We start from the raw sequence: 21,275 nt of genomic DNA, 5'->3' as shown, positions 1-21,275 counted from the left end.
TATCAGTCTCTTCCAAGTAGGCTACTTGACCATCTGAGTTATTTCTTTGGCTCTAATTGGACTTTGCTTCGATTGTTTGCTTGTATAATTGAAATGTCTTGAGTACTTTGATGGCGGAGGATCTATTACCTCTTCATCACTGGATGATTTTGTACAATGCATTGCTCTTTGCTACTATGTAACATTGTATTTTGTTTTTACGGCGGCGCATATCTGATATCAGACGAGTACAACAAAAGCAGAGGTGACGAATAGCGTTGTCGACAGAATTCGTCACATGCGTTGATCTAACCATTGTGATTCGCAACTTTCTTCACCTTCAAGTCACATAAAATAAGCCGAGTCAATGACTTGAGTCGAGTCATGCGTAATGACTCGAGTACAAGTCGAGTCAATCCAAATATTGACTCGAGTCGAGTCGAGTCATTTTCCCATTTCAAGAAAATGACTCGAGTCAAGTCGAGTCACAAAAAAATCGTGACTCGAGTCTGACTCGAGTCGAGTCATGACTCGAGTCATTACAACCCTGCCGTGAATATCTACGACTGTGCACACCACCCGGATGACTTTGGTTTCATGATTTAAATATTTCTGTCGCCCCATTCTCAGTTCTATTTTGGGATATTAGTCGACTTGTATATTGACCTGCGACACCACATACTCTGCCGCGGAATAGTTGAAACTGTTAGCTTGTTATTGACATTTATCCGGTCATAGCTTAGATATGTTTTCATCCACTGCTCGATATATGTTTGGCTCACATGCCGCATCAAATGAGGCACCTTTTCTTTCAATACATTGATCATTTAAGTCATGAATCTCTGCTATATCATGTCAAATGAAGAGTCGTCAACTCACAATGTACCAGTACCGGTACTTCAAAACTTGTTATATTTTTGTTAGCCTATTTGTCTTAGTCTTTATAAGTCATGTCTAGGTTAGCAACTTGGCTTAGTATAGCGACTTACGCATGAATTATTTTCAGTGGAACTGCAAGATACTAGTCACACAGAAGGAATGAAGACGAGAAAAAGAAACAATTGGAAGTTTATCCGGCGTTGGAATTAATTCACCTTTTCTTGGGACCACTCGTGCTATATTTACATGCCTCCTAAACAAGAATTATACCTCCAGCAGCAATACTTTTTCATCGTGAATCATGAATGAATATACAATACAGTTGTCCTAATGTCGTCTTGAGAGCGTGAAGAAACTTTTGCGGTATTTTGGCATCGCGTTGCTTTGGGATAGGTATGGATGTAGGCTGAGACGTGAATTTACCAGCTGGCATGTAATCTGATTTACAAGGACAGCATGTAGGGTTGTAAGTAGGTAGGTAAGGCGGTTAAATTACAGTCTCGGTGGTAAATGTACACAGAAGAAAATGTAGATTGAATATGCCAGAGGTGACTGTAACATTACAGTCTGGCATGTAAAGTTAGATTACCGGACGGTTGTAAGTTGAATTTACATTGAGTGACGGTAATGTTATATTACTGCCAAGTGGCTGGCCACCCTGCTTCCAGACATTTCGCGGTAAATCGAGGTAAATTTTTTTTTCAGTGCACATGGCGCTCGACAATAGAGATCGAGCTAGCGCAACGCGGGCTGTCGCTCGAAGACGCACACGACCGCCCACGCTGGAGGCGCTCAACAAGAGCCCAACACTTATTATCTTGATGTTCTTTTGTTTTCCGTTTTCTTTTGGCCTTTTTATTTAATTGGAAGTCGATATATATACTATCTCGGTATTGAACACTTTCAATATGATCGCAGAACAATACCGGTTTTTGCGTAAAATCTTTTATGCGGTAGGTTAGATGGCAGATGACCGCACATCTATCCATGGTCGCCTCCGATCGAAATATTGCTACCCGAGTTATTGACTGCAAACCTTGAAACTTGGTGCTTGGTGTAGTGTTAGAGTACATCACCAACTCAGACCAACACGTGATTTACCTTAAAATGACAGCTGCAGATGAATCGATAATGAGAAATCTACCATTCAACCACGAGCGACGTCTATTTTTCCAGTGTCCACACTGGCACACTGCTTTTGAGTACACACCAAGGGCGTAGCCAAAATGATTTTTGGAGGAATGGCGAAAATTATTTTATGAGTTTATGGGAACTCTTCCAGTGGAGACGCTCCGCTGATTTGTCCATGTCAATGGGCAATTTAATCACTAACCTTACTTATTAACCTCTGCCCTCCACCCGCCACACCAAATTAAAAAGAATTCATTTGTTCAGGCTCATGCGATTTCAAATTAGTACTATTTTACGGGGAGGGGTGGCTGATTGCGTGGACAGGACTATTCGGAATCAGCCATTTAGGTAACTGGACAGTGGACGCCTATATCGAAGGCTTCAGCAAACATGCGTCCGTTTTATCATCGTTAATCATACTGAGATCTCACTTCGTGGGGTCGCGTGTACTTTTATCTCGTCGTCTGTCCTGGTACGGAAATTGCCGGTAACTAATACCACGAGGTCAGAATGATTGCCAATCCCCGACATATATGATATGCATGGTTAAAGTGGCTTGACGAAATGATTGGTAAAAGCAATCAGCATGGAAATGTGATAGGATTGGTAATCTCGTTACTACCTAATCAAAGCTTGTGATGTTGTCTATGAATGATGTATCGCGGCGATATAGTGAATGTTTACCTCACTGTTGCAGAAAAGTAACGCTCATCTCATCACGAACCAAAACCCACTACAAATAAAACTGCATCCAAGGCTGTATGTAAGGCCTGCCGACAAGTTGGGCGACTCCACGTATATGTTTGCTGTTAATAATTGTCAACATTGTATTACAACAAATACCAACGACAGCGATCATTATAATAGTATTGAACCTTAAAATAGATTGCACGAAACTTGACAGAAAATAGATTGCGCGAAGAAATATAGAGGCAGAAAAAGAACTGCGAGTGGGTGAGTGACGTAGGCTAACTATCGACCGACACCGCACGCTCTACTGTCGTCAAGTGTGAAAATAGCAAACCAGAAATCCTGAAAGGAAAGAAAAGAAACTTTGGGGAAGGAAACAGTATGACAGAGCGCGTGCCCTGAGTAGCAGGTAGTCTATAGCGGCCATCACACCTAGTGCATACAATAAGCTAGCATCTACTTCACATAAAACCAAGATAGTGACTTTCGCTATTCATCGGCGACTTCTAAAGATCTTAAAATCTCTTCCAGCGAGCTTTCTTGCGGGACATTCTTCCGCAGAAAAAATGAAATCGACATCGCGGAACCTGCAACGAAATCAATTTTTATATATCTTTGCTCAAAGTCTTGCGAGAGTCGGTTCACTGCCAGTGATAAGACTTGCACAAACTAATGGATCTTCAACTCGCCCAACTAGAACTAGGACTCACGACCATTAATAATCAGAAACTAACTAAACAAAACACCACTATCTGATAATGCTAATACGAATAACTGAAGTGCAAATTACCTAAAAAGTATTGGAGATCGAATTGGTTTTTCAAAACGACGGGATTTCGAGTTTGAAATGGAAGGGTTTCGGACATACAAAACCCACCATGGCTACCCTACTATTATTAGTGATGGCTCTGCGCCAGCAATGGCTGCAATAACATCATACATCAGAACACCGTAAGTCGTGTTGAAACCATCCTAACTTTTCGTTGTATCGCAATTTTGTGGTGTATTGAACTGATAAAAATTGCTAATAAAACCGAACGGAAACCGAGCCCAAAACTGGCATCGTGATTCGTAGGACCTATGCTCTTCAGATCAGTTTCAGTTCAGCTTATTAACAATTTTGTCAGATCAATACGCCACAAGATTGCTACGATACATTGATATGTGTCGCAACGCATTGGAGTAGTCTTTGAAATCAGACATCCACGGGTTTTCTAATTGATTAGAACTAGAACTAGAGCTACTTACTTTTAAAAATTTACAACTATAACCACAAATTGAACTACTGAATAAAGTAGGCCTAGCGGTTGTACTAGTTATTAAATTGGTAGCTTGTACAAGTCTGTCAGTGATGCGGCCATATAAACATCTTTACTTGCAATTCGGTAAATACGAATTGGAGGTTTACAGTGTATTTGAATATGAAAATTTTAAAGTATTTATATGTCATCCACTTTCGAATACGAATCAGACATGAATTTAGAACGCTGACTCTTAAGTCAGGATCCGAAGTGCTGGTGGATCTCCAATCGGAATTTCTTCGTAGGATAATATTCAGAGATGTTCAAAGTAGGCTAGTCATCGTAGGGCTCAATTGGAAGTAGAAGTAACGTCGTAAAATTATATTCCGGTACAAGTAGAAGTAGCTGTTTTCAAATGAGTGGAAAAGTAGGTATTCTAGGCCTAAAACTGAACAATGTCAGGTAGAAGTAGAAACATTACAAAACCATAACAGCTTTAGTAATAGGGCAAGTAAGTCAAATATTCCTCAACCACATTGTGTGACTCACCCAGAGAACATTCAGGAACTAGGACAGCCTGGTACGCAGCGGGCTTGTACCCTTCTGAAACCGCACGAATATTGTAGTTTCCCGGCGCTAGCACTCGCCAGTAGTCTCCGTCCGCAGCGGTCACGACGTAGTGGTCGATCCCCTGCACTTCTATCCGGGAGTACGGCAATGGCTCGCCGGAGTCGGCGTCCTTTACAAAACCTTTCACCCCGCAGGTCGTCTACAAACGGACAAATGGTCTCTTAAATGCAGTACCATGTCGAAGGTGTCGTGTAACAATATCCTATTCATGGGTAGATCCAGATTACCCATATGATCCTCTGAGTAATTCTTGATGCATGTTTAAAGTTGAGAATAGTAGATATTGTTCATAAAATAGAGTTTGCGATCCGGTTTCTGCCTCTTGTATTGTGACTTAAACTACACTTCATTATGTTCTAACTCTAACATAGGGGAGATGTGGTACCGATGGATCAAAAATTGGAAAATGGTCGCTGGCCCCGAAATGTTCAGCCGAAAACAGCAGATCTTTTGCTGGCTTAGCACTTTGATACAAGCTCTACCTATCGCGCACATATACATGAATACCCGTCTTTTCAAAAAATATTCATGGACGTTCAAAATTTGTTGCTCGAACGTGTCATCGGTCCCCACCCGGTGGGTCCAATGACACACGACCCGGGGACCTATGACACATATACCCTAAAAAACTCAAATGTGACTACTTTTCTTGCTCAGTATTATAATCTAAGCTGCTGCAAGCCAAAGAAGAATGTTTGGTCGCAACTGTCAAAAAATAGAATAAATATTAACTCAAATGTTGTCATAAAATCACGTTTCGATTTAGGCTCGAACTTATAAATTTCTGGGTACATACATATTGCCCGAAAATCGACAGTGTGACTTCCAAATACCTCGTTATAGCGATAAAACATCATATCCAATTATTAGATAAAGATTTTCTGTACGTAGGCATGTTTCATTTGTTTCATGATTAGTATGCTTGATTATTTTGCTTGATTTGGCTATTGTATCATCGGTCCTCACCCTACGAATTTTATACATGAATCGAAAAAAAGTCCACTCAAGGAAAGTACTGAAAAAATAATAGGTGCCATTATATAGCCTGATACAAGCCCTACACTTCACAATAAAAATTATTGCTGGTTTGTTCGTGTTGAAGGTTACAAAGAAAAATGTATATGTCGATCTAAATTTAGTGTAGACCCCCCAAAACAAAAATCATCTGTGAGAGACCCCATAGCTCGCCCACGTCGAATTTTTTTGTACGTGAGGAAAGATTTTGCCAGCATGCAATTGTAGACAAGTTCACGAAGTGTAATCATGGAATTATCATAGAGAATTTTCAAAGTATTTTCGGTCCCAGTGATCCATCGGTACCACATCTCCCCTATGTGTCATCAGTGAGGCATGAAACCCGACCGATAATATTGATAAAAAATGACATGTTACCGTCGCTACTGTCAGTCAAGCAATATAAAAATTGTCCATACTGTTTAAAACAGTGGTTCCCAAACTTTTTCGGTGTGAGGGCCAAATTTAGAATTTCAGAGTACGGTCGGGGACGCACGAATACCAAGGCAATGAAACGGACCCAAAATAGTCATCAAAATATGAAAATTGGCATTGATCCGATCAATCGCTTGACGTCATAGGCCATCGTTATGGTCATTGTGTTTCTGCGCTCCTATTGTTCAGGACAATCGACCTTTGGTGGCTATTTCGGAGTAGTTTTATTGTCCTGGCGAGATTTCAAAACTGTACACTGTTTACCGCTACTTATCTGCTGCATTGGGTGTCCGACTGTCCGTTGGGTGAATCAGCTTTTCTCGCCTAAACGCGCGAGGCGCGAGAAATTTCGTTAGTTTCATTACTGAATCGGTCAATATGATCGGGAATTGCATGTATTATTGCTATCAATTTTCATCCTGTCTCCGTTCACGTAATCTGATTTACCGGTAGAGCTTAGTGGGGTGTGTTTGAAAAGGTATAGGCCCCCTCAATAGTAATTAAACATCTCCGGGGTATAACCGATGGCAGAAACGTAACAGCACTTCATCAGGACCCCGGGCTCCCATAGGGTGATATACTGACCCCACATCACGTTGTTCGCTTTTGCCACGAAATTAACGCTGTACTGTTTTGTGAGACAGCGCGACTCGCGAATATTTCGATAATTCATGATAAAATCGGTGACTAGGATCGGGAATTGCATGGTTGTCCTCTTTGCCCACGTAATCAGATCTACCGGTAGAGCTGAGTGAGAGGTGTCTTTGAAACTGCAGACCCCGTAAAAGTAAACATCTTCGGGCGGGCGGACCCCTAGGTATGACTTCTTTACATGATGGTATTTCGTGACGTCCTGTCTGCTATATCAAAAAAATGTAGAATTGCCCAAACCTGCCAAACTGAAATATCACACGATTTCAGATTGGTATTTCTTCACTGGCATATAATTGTCTTTCCTGCGGGATGGTAATTGTCTTGTGAGGTTCAGATTGCCAAGACAAGAACATCCGGCGCCGTCATTTAGGCGCCTACATGGACAATTAAACCTAGATGTATTTTGTATATATAACGAAGTTTTTGGTATTTCGAAGTTTTTGGTCAGCATAAAAGCAGTCTTTTACGGCCAAGGCTTTCTCGCTGCCGATCGTTCTGACACACTTCTTGGAGTCACATATTACATGGCCTAAAACTTTATATGTCTTGGTGCGTTGTGGTGCGGTCATGGCCAACGCTGATATGCCCATTTCTATAAATCTTGCGTATTTTTTCTTGGGGAATAGTACCCAATAATCAAGATATGTGGCGAATTGAAATCGAATTGAAAAGCTTTTTGAAAAAGTTGCATAAATTTTCAAAAAATACTCTATAATTTATGCTAATTCACGAAATAATTTTGGGCCCCCTTCGAGCTCGGCCCCCCTCAATTGGGGGTTTTGGGTGCGGCAGTTACGGCCCTGACTATAGGACTACTAATTATGCTGCTTTTAGCCGGCTACGCAGTATGCATCTCGGCGCAGACTTGGACAACTAGAAAATTTTCAGCTTTTCCAAATTAGATTAGGACTAGATTACTGGCATTTCGCTCCAATCTAGTGAAATTAGACAACTAGAATTATCTAGCTGTCCAAGTCTGTCTCGGCGTATTCAACCGTGAGTCACGTGTTGCACATCTAGTTATCATAGGGTTACCATACGTCCTCCTTTAAGATGATTTGCCCTTTTTTTTTGATTTCTTTTAAAGTGTCCTCGGAGGACGCCCAAGTGGAAAAATTTACCATTTCTTCAGGATTTTCCTCCGGTTTTGAAGGTTATCAATACCTATTTATATCTATAGCCACTGCTCGTTCAACTGGAAAGTTAGGGCACATTGCATTGAAACAGCAGTGACGTAACGTTAGCAGTCTATATTCACATCTTTCCTGCAATTCTATAATTAAAAACTACAGAGGCCAAGCCAAGCAAGAGTATTTTATAAATATAAATTTTATTTTTTGTCATAAATCGATTTCTGAATATAGTTTGGGGGCCGCACTTGGGAATCACTGGTTTAAAAAGTCGACAAATTTTGCAACCGGCATTCCCTCGTATCGTAGATGTTTGCACTGTCGGTGAAGTTATCTTTTGACATTTTACAGCTTGAAGTTTACTTTACAGGCCTACCGCCCCATTGTTTGCTCATTGTGAATCATCATAAACGGCTAAATGAAACAAATAGGTGACATGGTGTTATGCTCAACGTACCAAAATATCCTAACTGAAGCAAGACTGCGTGGGCATTGCTTCTTATATCAAGAAGTGCAAGATGATAAATTGTGATGTAGACAACATTGTCAGAATGAAGCAACACGGTGTGTCACCAGCAGTGTACGCACAACTTCAGTGTAGCCAGCCATCAACTTCTGATGTTGAATGTTCTTGTCCATTCTTTGCAAGCTACTTAGTAAGGACAGACACTTTCTACCCAACAATGTAGGAAAGTATCTTTAGCTATGCTGCAGCAAATTTTAAATACTTTTATACCATAAGACGTGAAGTAACTACTGGAATTCTTCATAGGTCCACATTTCGTTAAAATAAAGTTATTAATGCGAAGAATCAGCAGTTTTAAAGTCGAAAGAGTTTTTTTCAGGCCAGATCACTTTGTACGGACAGACAGTTGCAGCCAGAAATGAAGATAAGAAGTACAATTCTAACATTATGTGCGAAAACACTATAAAAGTGAAAAATTTTGGTCAAAGGTAAGTTTTGTAAGGTCAATAAATGTTAAAATTTTGATATTTTAGGTCAAGACCTTCTGTTGTTTTAGGTAAAAAATCGTCCTAATAATGAGAATCTTGTTAGTTATTGGACCAAATTCATACTACATTGGCGATCCCATTATAGATACGAATGTATCTTGACTATAGATTGGTTTGATGTGTCGCAGAAATATGTTTGACTTCGGCTGTGTGTTCCAAGATATAGGTTATTGTCTGTCGTTTTTCAATGTATTGAGTTACTGGCGGTCTGGAGCATATATTACTCTCATAACGTAACCCTTGTGGTTTCGCATAAAACTTACGGTTTCCATATACCGGAGAAGGGATTCTTTGTTCATTTTCCAGTAGTATGGTAATTTATGCGCCGCCGGGAACTTGACGCAGCCCAATTCCAATGTAATCTCCATGCAGTTGCTGGCAAGATAATTGAAGTCTTGCATGCCTAAGAAATATCAAGCTCGTCACTCTTCGGTCTTAAAAGACTTGAATAAGACTTTCAACCGCCGGCCACGCGAGAAGGGATGGGCACAAGGATTTGCGTGCTCGACTCCGAACCGAGTATCGATTCTAATGATTCGAGTGGATTAGTAAGAGACGATCTGCTTGACTACTGAAAATATTCTGCACTTTCAACTTAGAGATATATTTTTATCTAGTAGTACACCTTCGATATTCGTTACCTTAAAATATAAATATAGCTGTACCTAGGGTTGCATTGAAAACGAAATGTTGAAAACAAGGCCCTTTTTTAAAACCTGTTTTTTTAGCCATGGAATCATGATTCTTTAATTGTGACGTCACAGAGGATTAGCATTGACAGTTGAAAATATAGGGTAAATAAGGCTCCTTCGAAGAAAGGGGCTTCCGATCACTGTCATAAACATACCATAAATATCTTTAACCAGGACTACATTGTTATGCAGCATTCCTACCAATGATCTATATCCACATGCTAAAACTGTTGAACCGACGACGATTACGAAGGTTCCATCCACCCCACATCGTCGACAATTACGGATGCTAATCGTCCGTAAACTCGTAGGCTACTACATGTTTTGCGGACGTATTTACAGAATTACGGCACAATTAGACAAAGTTTGAAAAAAAGACAATTTTGTTCTTTAAAGAAGGCATTTCTTTAAAACACCGGTAGTTCGTACCGAACCATATAAAATATGAATACGAAGTTACGCGAGCTGTCGTAAATTACATTTTTATGTATGAAGTCCTGATCAAACCCATAGCATTGTGAAAAACAACTATGAAGTAACTATTATCAAAAATAATGCCAGAATATCTTTATGTGCTGTACAACCAACGATAAGTTATTTGTGGTGGCATAAATAGTACATATGAGAACTTTATGTGTCCGCTTTACATCATGAAGTCAATAGAAATTAGATTAAAATATGCCCGACTCTATACGTCTACAGCAGGGGCGGGCAACTTCTCCAGTCGACGCGCCGGATGCAGGAAATTAAGTACTTGGCGGGCCAGATTCCTGAATCGATACATTATTCGCCCATTTATCCACGTAGGGCTGTTGAAAAACAACTTTTTTTCCGGATTCCAGCCATTCACTGATAAAATTGTCAGGTTACCCTAAAAAACGTTTCACACCAAATTTAGTTCAATTGTGACAAGTATAAGCCACCGCAAAGCCAATTAGAAATTTTAATGTATTAGGGACAATTGAAAAAGAATTCAAATTTTTTGTCACGCCTCAAAATTATTGAGTTGTCTTCAAAGACGATGCAAAACAAATTTGACTCAATTCCAACTGGTAGAAGAGAAGTTATTTGAGTTTTTCGTTGATAATTCTGGGGTTATCCTTGATTGGTGTATTGTATTACAAGGAATCAATCATATTTAATGAATGTATATTAACGACAGCAATGTTTCTTCAAAGCAGGGCTGTAACCAATTCACTAGGTTCCGAATCACGAGTCAATCTCACTTTTACAGTTTTGACTCGAGTCATTTTCAATTCACCACCGAGTCAATTCCGAGTCCAAGTCACGGAGTAGAGTGTCGAGTCCGAGTCATAGTGTTTTGACTCGAGTCCGAGTCCAAGTCATTGTGTTGACTGTTCAGTTCCGAATTATTGTCATGTGAAAGCCACTATTTACAACTTTGCTCGGTGATATCGAATGCTTTGCATTCATAATATACTAATTTTTCTCATCTTTACCAGTTTCTGGTTACATTTTCATGCACCAGTACTGATAGACGAAATATTAATAGTGTGATAACTTTACTATTCTCAGAAATTACAATGAAATGGCTGTCTTGGTAGACCCAGTCTCGAGTCATATGCCTTGGTCCGAGTCATGCGCAATGACTCGAGTACAAGTCGAGTTAATACGCAAATTGACTCCAGTCTCCAGACTCCTTTAAGAAAATGACTCCAGTCAAGTCGAGTCACCAAAAATCGCGACTCGAGTCTAACTCGAGTCGAGTCATTACAACCCTCCTTCAAAGCCATTTCACGCAGGCACCACCATATCTGCTTCTCTCTGATCAATCAACACACGGTGCAATCCTTAAGGCGTTCTATAAGCCCGGTAGCCCAAATTTACCAAGATATCAATTCAATGCGGTTTAGTAGGTGACGAGATAGCGTGGTTGTTCAACTGTGTGACCTATTTTATCTCGATATTGATTTCATGCGGCCCGCGGCCTCTACGAAATTTGAAAGTGCCCCGCGACCTGTTTTGAGTTGGCGACCCCTGACATAAGCGGTGTCTTACAAAAGCCTAGAAGTGCGCCGTGCTACAAGTCGACGGTTACGGAATCAAAAATAAGAAATATCGGCCTGGTGTAAATGATCATTTTAGTCGACAAACACAATAATTACCACAAATGACATTAGGGTTGAGTACATCGTAAATGCCGATAATACAAGTCTTCTCGCTTCGACGAACTTACGCGTAAGCGCCACCCTCACTCGTTGCGCATAATAACATACGGTCACTAACATTTGACGTATGTAAGCAAGTAGCCTATAGTGGGAAATCTCGGAAGACTGGGGCTACGAGCCACATTATCATTTAAGACGGGAAACTGTCCGCGGGCCGGACAAAATAGCTTTGCGGGCCGGATCCGGTCCGCGGGCCGTATGTTGCCCGCCCCTGATCTACAGCATAAGTGGTCCGTGCTACAAGTCGGCATATATCAGGAATCATAATAGGGAATATCAGATGGACCATTGAAAGTCGAATACATTCGCCAGAAATAGTAGGTGAAAATGCCCATCCCTTCCGTAATGTATAAGTATAGTGTTAGCAGCATTAAAGATACTGAAATAAGTTGCGTTAAATTGCTATCCTTTACTTTGGGAAGGACCTCGCATAAGGTGAATAATACAATGGCTCACCTCCTCTCACGCTGTACCATTCCGCCCCGTTGGTGGTTCCGTGATCGAATCCATCGGCCAGATCACACCCAGTGAACGTGTCCATAGCCGGGTTGTTCTGACTGTATGTCAACGCCAAATATTGGAATGTTCTGTCGTCCGGACTCCCTGAAAACGTACTGTCTTTCGTTGACATTCATTTCGGAACATGCTTACCAAGAGTTTTAATGATTCGAGTCATGATTCGACTTGACTCAAGTTATTTGCTTCAAAATGGAAAATTACTCGACTCGACTCACCTTGTGCATTGACTCGGTCTGAAATCAGGTCATTCGATATGACTCAAAACATTCTGTATGACTTGACATGATTCAAGTCTCGTGATTAGTGCCAATACGCAATAAAAACTTAAAAACTTAAATTTAAACTTAAAAACTGTATTGTATCTGTTTTTATAAGCATGTTAAGAGTGAAAAAGTGAGGATGATTATAATATGAATGCGAGGCCGTCTATATCAAGACAAGCGTTTCGAAAAGTCTGCGTAATCTGACTTCAACTCGATAATGAACAATAAGACTTGGACTCCGGTCTCAACACTATGACTCGGACTTGACTCTTTGTTCCCTGACTTGAACTCGGACTTGACGTGGAGGTGTGTTGAAAATGACTCGACTTATGACTCGGAACCTGGTTCCTTGGTTGCAACCCTGGCTTACCGTGATATTCTCGGTTGTTTCCATGACAACTGTTGTCGAACGGATAGTTTGCGACCAAATCTCCGCCGTGAAGGTTGGCAGATACTACAAAAGGTGTCGACATGATCCACTCCAAGACGGATTGAGTCTCCGGTTCCAGCTGGATCGCATGGAATGTCTGTCAATCTTTGCCTGGTTTTGACATGTGATTACGAACATGCAATAAACATGAAAAAATCTAGCATGCAGCATGCGTGTGCTACCACTAGCAAGACGTATATATCCTGGTCGACTTTTTCTAGGTTGCCCGTTTACAGTGACATAAAACGGTACATAAGTTCTCTAATTAAGAGCTCTTCAACTTTATCAGGCGTGGTTAACCCCTAAAGTAGCCGCGTCGAAATCATGTACCATGTATCAGGATCCAATATATCCGTACAATTGCAATTCCATTCGGACCTGAACAGCACACTGTTTGAAGAGCACTGCTCTAAATAGTTTATTAGAGATGCTTGGGAGTACAGAACTTCAATACATTTGCTTAATGTAATCATTTATATTAATGTATATGTATTCATATATGTTAATTCGTGTGTCATTGAATTATGAATGCGCGCGAGGATCGGTTTCGACAATGTAACGAATTTCAAATGAAAGAACGAATGAATAATATCCCAAAAACAAATTCTTTATATTAGCTTTCGTTTTTGGTAACGGAACCAAGGAAGGCACCCACTTGCTTTCTAGTAAATCTGACATAGCGGACACCCATTAACCAACTGGTGTTATTGCGATATCGGCAGATCTGTCTGCTGAAATCCGGAAAATTCCGGTTCAGGTCGACACCGTGAGCGTTGTGTCTTCCAATCTGGGAACCCTGAACGCAGATTTCAAACGTGGAAAGCGACAGTGAAAGAATGATCAGGACTGTATGATTCGCGCAGTTTAACGACAATTAGTGCTGAAAGGAGGCCATTATATTGTGACTAAGGCCATACGATAGTGCCTGTCCGCTGTCTGGTAGTGCGGTCCATGGATTGCGGTCAGATTGTTTTTATTTTGGGATGGATTCGGATTCATACTTTTGCTCAAAAGTTCGGAGTCGTGTCGGACTGTACGAAGATCACCACAAAGATGACAGTTTCCTTATTCACCTGGGGAAATTAAGTCGCCACCAAAACATTTTGATAGCAACTATAATTCCAGCTGCGAAGTGTCGTCGTCGATTACCTACAACCGCGAGATTAGGTAAATTACAATTACTCTGAACGTGAAAGCAATACAGCAATTAGTACTCCACCGATAGTTACATCGAGGTGAAAGATTCATATCATGCTATTGTGTGAAACAACAATTAACGTACATTTGGAGGGACTACATGGCATGCGGTTCAGCTGCAGACGCGTGACTTACGAACAAGCCTTCTGTTGCTATCCTCATGTACTCTCTGTTGAATCCGAGATGATTGGAATCACCCGTGACGCATTGCACTAGACCAAGGTCCGGGAAATTCCGGTTTAAATCGACATCGTTTGCGTTATTCCTACCGATCACGTAATCTTTCGGGTAAGGCTGCATTGGAGTGCGAAGTAAGTTATTCGATAATTCAACTTGTTTCAATTAATTTGTTGAATCGCCCGATCTATATTTCGGCATAAAAGTCAATATCTATTGCCATAGAAATTCGATCGGACAGAATTATGATCACACTTTCCTGTAAATAGAAGCACTTCCTGGACAGTGATGTTTGTTTCGGAATAAGGCTATGCCATCAGTTATCAAGCTTGATAGTGAATCAGTTTGGAAATGATTTCATTCATGGATAAAACAGACTACGCACCAGTTTGTAAGCCGCTTCATATCCATCCGGATTCATAGACACAAGAATATGCGTTCGAATACTTCTTGTAATTTCTCTTACGGTCGAGTTGCCCTAAAATGAGAGTCTTGTCATGATGTGCCGATCATAACAATTGACTTTCCGCTATTGATGTCAAGGGGACATGGTTAATCAACAAACGATTACAGAATACATTTGAATACTCTGATATGGAAGAATTTGAGGTACCTTGAGGTATTCCGCGCACAAGTATTGAACCAGATTCAGCAGCAGTTCCCTTCCGACTACTTCATTCCCGTGCATGTTCCCAACGTATTTGAACTCCGGTTTACCTTTAACATAACGTATTTAGTGGTTGATCTGATATTTTCCGAACGCTTGAAAATGCGGTCTAATTGAATATGCCTTAATATAATATTCGCATAGCAACGATCAGCCTATAAACGCAAACTGTAATCGAAATGAAGCATTCGAACAATTTATCGCGTTACAATCAGATCCCGACTGAAGTAAAATGTCCATTGCATGCAATTTAAGAACTTACATTTAAGGATGCCAGGTCACGAGAACCAGCAATGGTTTAGGGTAGGGTCGGGAACCCTTTTCCGGCCGATTAGCCATAGGTTCCCGACCACTGGTATAGGGAACATCAGCTATGAAACATCCATTTGTGTCGATATCAGCGCTGCTCGGAATCTCATTTCATTTTTGCGTCTGTGCGACGGTGTCGGGAATTAGAATTAGCAAGCACGCACTCGACAAAAATATCAAAGTATGTCGATCGTAGAATCATCGATTTCTTTCTATTACCTCGGAGTTACCATGCTGTTTGAACGCCTGTCGAGGCTGATTACATACCGTTTTCCATCGAACCTTTAATACGTCACCGATGATCTACGCAGTTATTGATTACTTGAGTATGACGTACAAACAACCTTGGGCCGACGATATTTGGGTTTGAGATTCGGTCTTGTTTTCAGTGGGGTTGGGCACAATCCAGTTCCCGAGTCGAGTAATACTATACCCATGTTGACTTCATAAAACTAAGACAAAATGAATCAGTTCAATTACGTGTACTTCTTATGCAGCCATGATCTCAGTTGAACTAGAACTCGACCATGGAATGGATCTCAATACAGCAGGTGGATCACCGATTCATAGAATGTGAAAAAATGTGCGTTGACTTGCGATATGTTACGGAAAATCGTGGTTTCCTGGATAGGATGAAAGTACCAAAACAAAAATACCACGATGATAAAATAACGATTAGTGGCAAGAGGCGGACATTTTTGATACTCGGAAACACCGTCTTTCTCTGGAATCATTACAATTTATACTCGATTTTGAAATCGAGCTCTCAAATCGCTGTGCAAAGCTTGGGTCATCATCGATGGCGGCTCTAGATGAGTAACGCCCACAATGTAAACATCCATATTGATGGAGCTTTTCGGTTTAAACAATGGCCATATGGTTAAGTAATGTCAACACATGATTTTCGTGAAATGTTGTTGTATTAACACGTTTATATATGCCGTGACACGGCAGGGGATACATAAAATGTTTTGCTTTGTCTGGATTTAGGTAGACAGATATAAAATATGCCGACATTCGACTGGAATTGGGTTTGATACACAAATTCGCAAAATACCAATATTTGAGCTCGTGGTAGTGCCGACGATTGGTATGCAAGCAATATTCACAAATCCTGAAACAGCGTCAATAAGGTAATCATTACGCACGCAAGCAAACTCGATCGATCATTCGTCACCAGCAAAACAACGCCTGGATATGAATTATTAATAGATACCTTTCTCGTGCACTGTGGGATTCTCAGAAATGATTATGACCCACAGCTCTTTTCCCTGGACGCTTTCGCCGATGGAATGCAAGTGTGTGATATCTACAAGAGAGTGTGTCTAACGTCAGAAATAGACTATCGCCAAAATCACGCAAACTCAATTGCTGCTGAAATGTGTCAAAAATTGATACTTCTGAAGCCTGATCAAATCATGACAAACGCCGATAAGCCATACCATGCTAATTCATAGTTCCAAACCGGTTAAGATGCGTTCCTTCTCACTCTGGGTTTGATTTCAGTGATATTTTGATTCTTAGCTGTTGATTTGGCCCATGTTTTAATACTGATTCACGGATGCATTCAATAACAACGCAGTATAGTCTTTCGTCGATAAAACAATGGGATTATAAGGCACAGGAAGATCTCGCATTTCAATTCGCTCACCAGCACATTTTCGCTTCACATCATGTAAAATCGTGGTCATCTCTTCGTAATCGTGGTGCTTATCCAAAACGATTCCATCTTCTGAGAATGCCGTTACCGAAGCGCAAACCCAAATACTTATAATAACAAATGCGATATTGCAATAAATCATATTACATAACAGTCTGCAGTTCGAATAAAAGATGCGTCAGTTGAGTATATAATCTTGAGAGTATGTCCTTTCTTGTTGTATATTTGACTTTACCCATCTAACCAAATAGTCCACAGTAACACTATAGCCTGTCTATAATGGTGATTACATTCCTATAGCATCGATTGACATCGCAGATGTAATTTGCATGCTGTTAGTCCGTTATTGCGCACCTCACTCGACCATATGGAACGCGTCTTAGCCGAGTCTTCAGACGAAACGCTCTCAGCTCTCGGCTGTACGCGTCGTCTCCGATATGACATTCTATCTCAAGGCTCAGAGCGATGAATCGGTGCTGCTATCTCACGCATCATATCGACCGTGGAATTTTCGCAGGTTTTTTGTTTATTGCCCCGTTTGAATACGTAAAAAGAATAAGAATATCGATCGTATTGCGTATTGGTATTGTTCTACATCGTCGATGAAATGGACTGAAACATAGGCCTACTCATCGTTTCGCAGGAGCGATTATGGTAGCTCTGACATACATAATCTGCTCGTGGATTTACCTTTGTTCAATAAAACAGAGACGCTTCCTATCATGATAACAAGCTATATGGAAACCATAGTATAATTTAGCCTTCTAGAACAGCTGAAACCATCCATAATTGTACGAAATGTAATATCAAACGACATATTACCAGCGATGACAAAAAATGTCCGCAATATTCACAACACATATCCACTCTACACTAGATGTCTGTCAGAACACCAGCATTCACAATACAATCACATCGTAGCTAAACGGAGATAGTACACGACTACCCTCTTCCTAATATCGACCCCTGCAATTGCTCGTGACACCATAATGAAATAGAATCACGCCATTTATATTGTTATCACTATTGTGTGAAAGGAATGGCCATATGCTACGTCAAGACTTAAAAATCGTTATGACTAGTAACGTTGGCTTGTAGTTGGCGTTGCACCAAAAACGAATTATTTTTTTGTTTTCAAAGTTGCAAAATTATGCCATCAATCGTGTGATTATTTTCGAAGGAACATGCAGTATGAGCAAAGGGACAATTTGTACCCGATTAGTCGACGTATACGATATGGAAAGGTTGGAAACCTTGAAATCGTCGTCGATTCAACAGTTATAACACGTATGTACGTCATTGGTACGGAATGTAAATTCTGATGATGATGATGATGACCGCCGACCGTAAAAATGCTGCATAATGATAACCTGGGTAAAAGCTATTATCGGCCCGTTTATGACAGGGGACGAAAGCCGTTACGTCAAAGGAGCCATTTTTAACTTATGTTCAATTGAGAACGCCAATCCACTATGACGTCACAATTAATGTTCGACAACGTAATTGATTAACATACAAATATGTTCAAAACATGATATTTGTTTAAAATGCAACCCTGACTTACAGACACATCAAATGACTTGCATAATTACATACCTTGGATCGTAAAAGAATGAGGCGCGTGCACTCATTTCACACTTCACAGTTGTACACAGAGCTTTGGAGTTGGCACAAATTTTAAACTGCTCCAGCTCCAGTTCCGGAGCTCTCTTTTATGATGAATTAGCTCCGGCTCCTAATAGCACCGGAGCTCATTGAAACCGCTGCTCCGTCTCCATCTCCGGCTACGGCTTTGTAAACTATCGAATGGTTCAGTCATGTAGTCAATAACTACCGTTGCACCGGGGGCCGTGGCGCCAATCCGTTATTTGGTATGGGTATGTACACTGTACAGTAGGGTTGTTCAAGAAAAACTTTTTTTTCCAAATCTCACTCGCCTGGTGACTAAATCGTCAGGTTGTCCAAGAAAACGATGCACACCAAATTTGACTCAATTCCAACCAGTAACGGACGTGCAATCTTGAATTGAAATTTTTAAATTATTATTAAAAATAAAAAAATAAAAATTCTCAAATTTTTCTGTCAACCCCATGAAATTGTTGAGCTGTCTTCAAAGACGATGCAAAACAAATTTGAGTCAATTCTGACTAGTAGAAGCGGTACTATTTGAGTTTTTCGTTGATGATCCCCGGATCAAGGATAATCTGAGAATTATCAACGAAAAACTCGAATAACTCCGCTTCTATAAATCGGAATTGACTCAAATTTGTTTTGCATCGTCTTTGAAGACAGCTCAACAATTTCATGGAGTTGACCGAAAAAATTGAGAATTTTTATTTTTTTATTTTTAATAATAATTTAAAAATTTCAATTCAAGATTGCACGGCCGTTACTGGTTGGAATTGAGTCAAATTTGGTGAGCATCGTTTTCTTGGACAACGTGACGATTTAGTCAATAGGCGAGTGAGATTTGGAAAAAAAAGTTTTTTTTGAACAACCCTACTGTACAGTCATGTGACGTCATAATCACTCTATCTCGACTGTCGAAAACGTCATGGTGGCATGAGAACTCACTCCACAGTATTGCTGCGTAGGCTACCGCATCAAAAACCTAATGCGACGATTTAATACCGGCGCTGCACTTGATGATATCAAGCCATACAGCTGACTGTAATCTTGAAATTGTGGGATTGTTCAAATGTAAGCGGCGCATGAGCGCAAATTGCGAACAGAAATTCGCTTTCTACCAAATACCTAATGGGTTGAAATTCAATATTGATACGCTCGTTCCAGTTCGTTAGGTGTCGATCAAGTTTACTGTAATATAGAATTTTTTTTCAAAAAGAATGGAATTAAAGCAGAACTAGTGCCACTAAGAATCTGGGATGCAGTGTACGGTGTCAGTAACGACTGAAACTATACTAACACATTGCGTGACAATTCAAGAATACGACTGTTTCAAGCAGACGAGAATACATGCAAAGAACAGATGATTACACCGGGAAAGAAAGCATTCAATCACTATAATTGATTGAAACAGTAATATTATATTGGATATTATAATGGATTGAAACAATAATAAATTGAATATGGGGATTTATGGTGACTCCAGGAAATACTAATGCCACCTCAATTTGGGTCTCGACCGACAGGTTGCCAACCACTGATCTATGGTATTTTCACGAAGAGTAGACAACATCCAGTCAGTCTGTTTTGGAGAGCATATAAAAGACAACTTATCAGTCAATAAAGGTGTAGCAAGTCTCAATGATTTTTAACAATTTCACATCCTTATGTCAAAGAATGTATGGACAGCAATTCTGTTGGATCAATTTGTTTGACTGGGAATTGCTTGCACAAGCAGCAGAAGCAGTTCTATAGAACACGCCATACTGATGCACATCTGGATCACTCAGTCAACCTTGCATTTTCAAGTTACATACCAGAGTACAGCGCACTAGTTAATAGCATGCGATGCCAGGCTTCCCAATGACTGATATAAAACAGGGCTCTTTAACCGGGTGTATCGTACACCCTAGGGCCTAGGGTGTACCATAATTTTTAAAGGGTGTGCCGCTCGCATGGGGTGTACAGGGGTTTACCAGATCCACATTATAATGAACCGATGATAAGCTATCAAAATAAATACGCCAGTTTATGCTTCAGAATAGGTTGACCGCATATGCAATATCGGGCAATGTTCGATCATGTACATATCAACTGTATGCATAATTATATGCCATTTGTCATGTCATAAGCAATGTTCCATTTATGCTGCGCACGGTCTCTGCGCACAGAAAATATAAGTTGCGCACAAAAAAAATCCTTGTTTTAGTCGTTACGTACTGTTGTGTAGGGGTCTGCGCAGTGAGTTGGTCAGTGTGCGCAGATTCGTCAAAAATTAGAGGGGACATTGCCAATGACTAGTTATTACAATAAGCACTATAAAAAGGCAAGTTTATGCTTCTGAGCATTTTGACCGGGTGTGCAATATCGTACAATGTTCATATCAGCTATACGTACGTATCTTATAAGAACCACCTTTTGTGATGTCATAAGCAAACGCTTTTCCAAATCATTTAAACCCAGGCTGCCAAACTCAACTTGCATCGCGGGCCGGGTTCAAACCTCCAGATCACTGGCGGGCCGCACCAGTCAAATGATTCAATTATTTCACCTCAACATTCATGTCCTTGCTTTTCATTTGAATTCTTCATTATTAAGCCTTTACAAGCCTATACTATTCTAGCTACGACGATATTTGGAAGCAATGGAATTTGCAAACAATGGAATTTGCAATAAAACGATGACTGGCCCGTTGAAAACAGTTATAAACCGTTAAAACAGTGGCTATAGCGATGATATTGGTTGATAT

At 40.4% G+C, this 21,275-nt stretch overlaps 1 protein-coding gene across 3 annotated transcripts in view; it reads right to left on the bottom strand.

The window, feature by feature from the left end:
- Positions 1-2,791: 2,791 nt before the first annotated feature.
- The window catches only part of LOC145447007 (carboxypeptidase D-like), a 78,591-nt gene continuing 60,107 nt past the window's right edge, over positions 2,792-21,275 (bottom strand). The window contains exons 2-11 of one of the 3 annotated variants that reach the window (XM_080325434.1): positions 16,892-17,055; positions 16,457-16,549; positions 14,878-14,981; positions 14,650-14,742; positions 14,223-14,381; positions 12,831-12,969; positions 12,135-12,281; positions 9,061-9,200; positions 4,470-4,689; positions 2,792-3,266 (exon numbers count right to left, since the gene is read on the bottom strand). In XM_080325434.1, coding sequence (XP_080181560.1) covers positions 3,169-3,266; positions 4,470-4,689; positions 9,061-9,200; positions 12,135-12,281; positions 12,831-12,969; positions 14,223-14,381; positions 14,650-14,742; positions 14,878-14,981; positions 16,457-16,549; positions 16,892-17,042 — 1,344 coding nt within the window. In that variant the 5' untranslated portion in view covers positions 17,043-17,055 and the 3' untranslated portion in view covers positions 2,792-3,168. Of the gene's footprint in view, positions 3,267-4,469; positions 4,690-9,060; positions 9,201-12,134; positions 12,282-12,830; positions 12,970-13,545; positions 13,687-14,222; positions 14,382-14,649; positions 14,743-14,877; positions 14,982-16,456; positions 16,550-16,891; positions 17,056-21,275 lie in introns of all 3 variants that reach the window. The other 2 variants (XM_080325432.1, XM_080325433.1) reach the window with 2 other exon arrangements.

Source organism: Botryllus schlosseri, chromosome 9 (assembly GCF_051294905.1).
Source record: "Botryllus schlosseri isolate E-star chromosome 9, Bs_hap1, whole genome shotgun sequence".
Classification (NCBI taxonomy): domain Eukaryota; kingdom Metazoa; phylum Chordata; class Ascidiacea; order Stolidobranchia; family Styelidae; genus Botryllus; species Botryllus schlosseri.
This window is presented reverse-complemented; position numbering and strand designations above follow the sequence as displayed.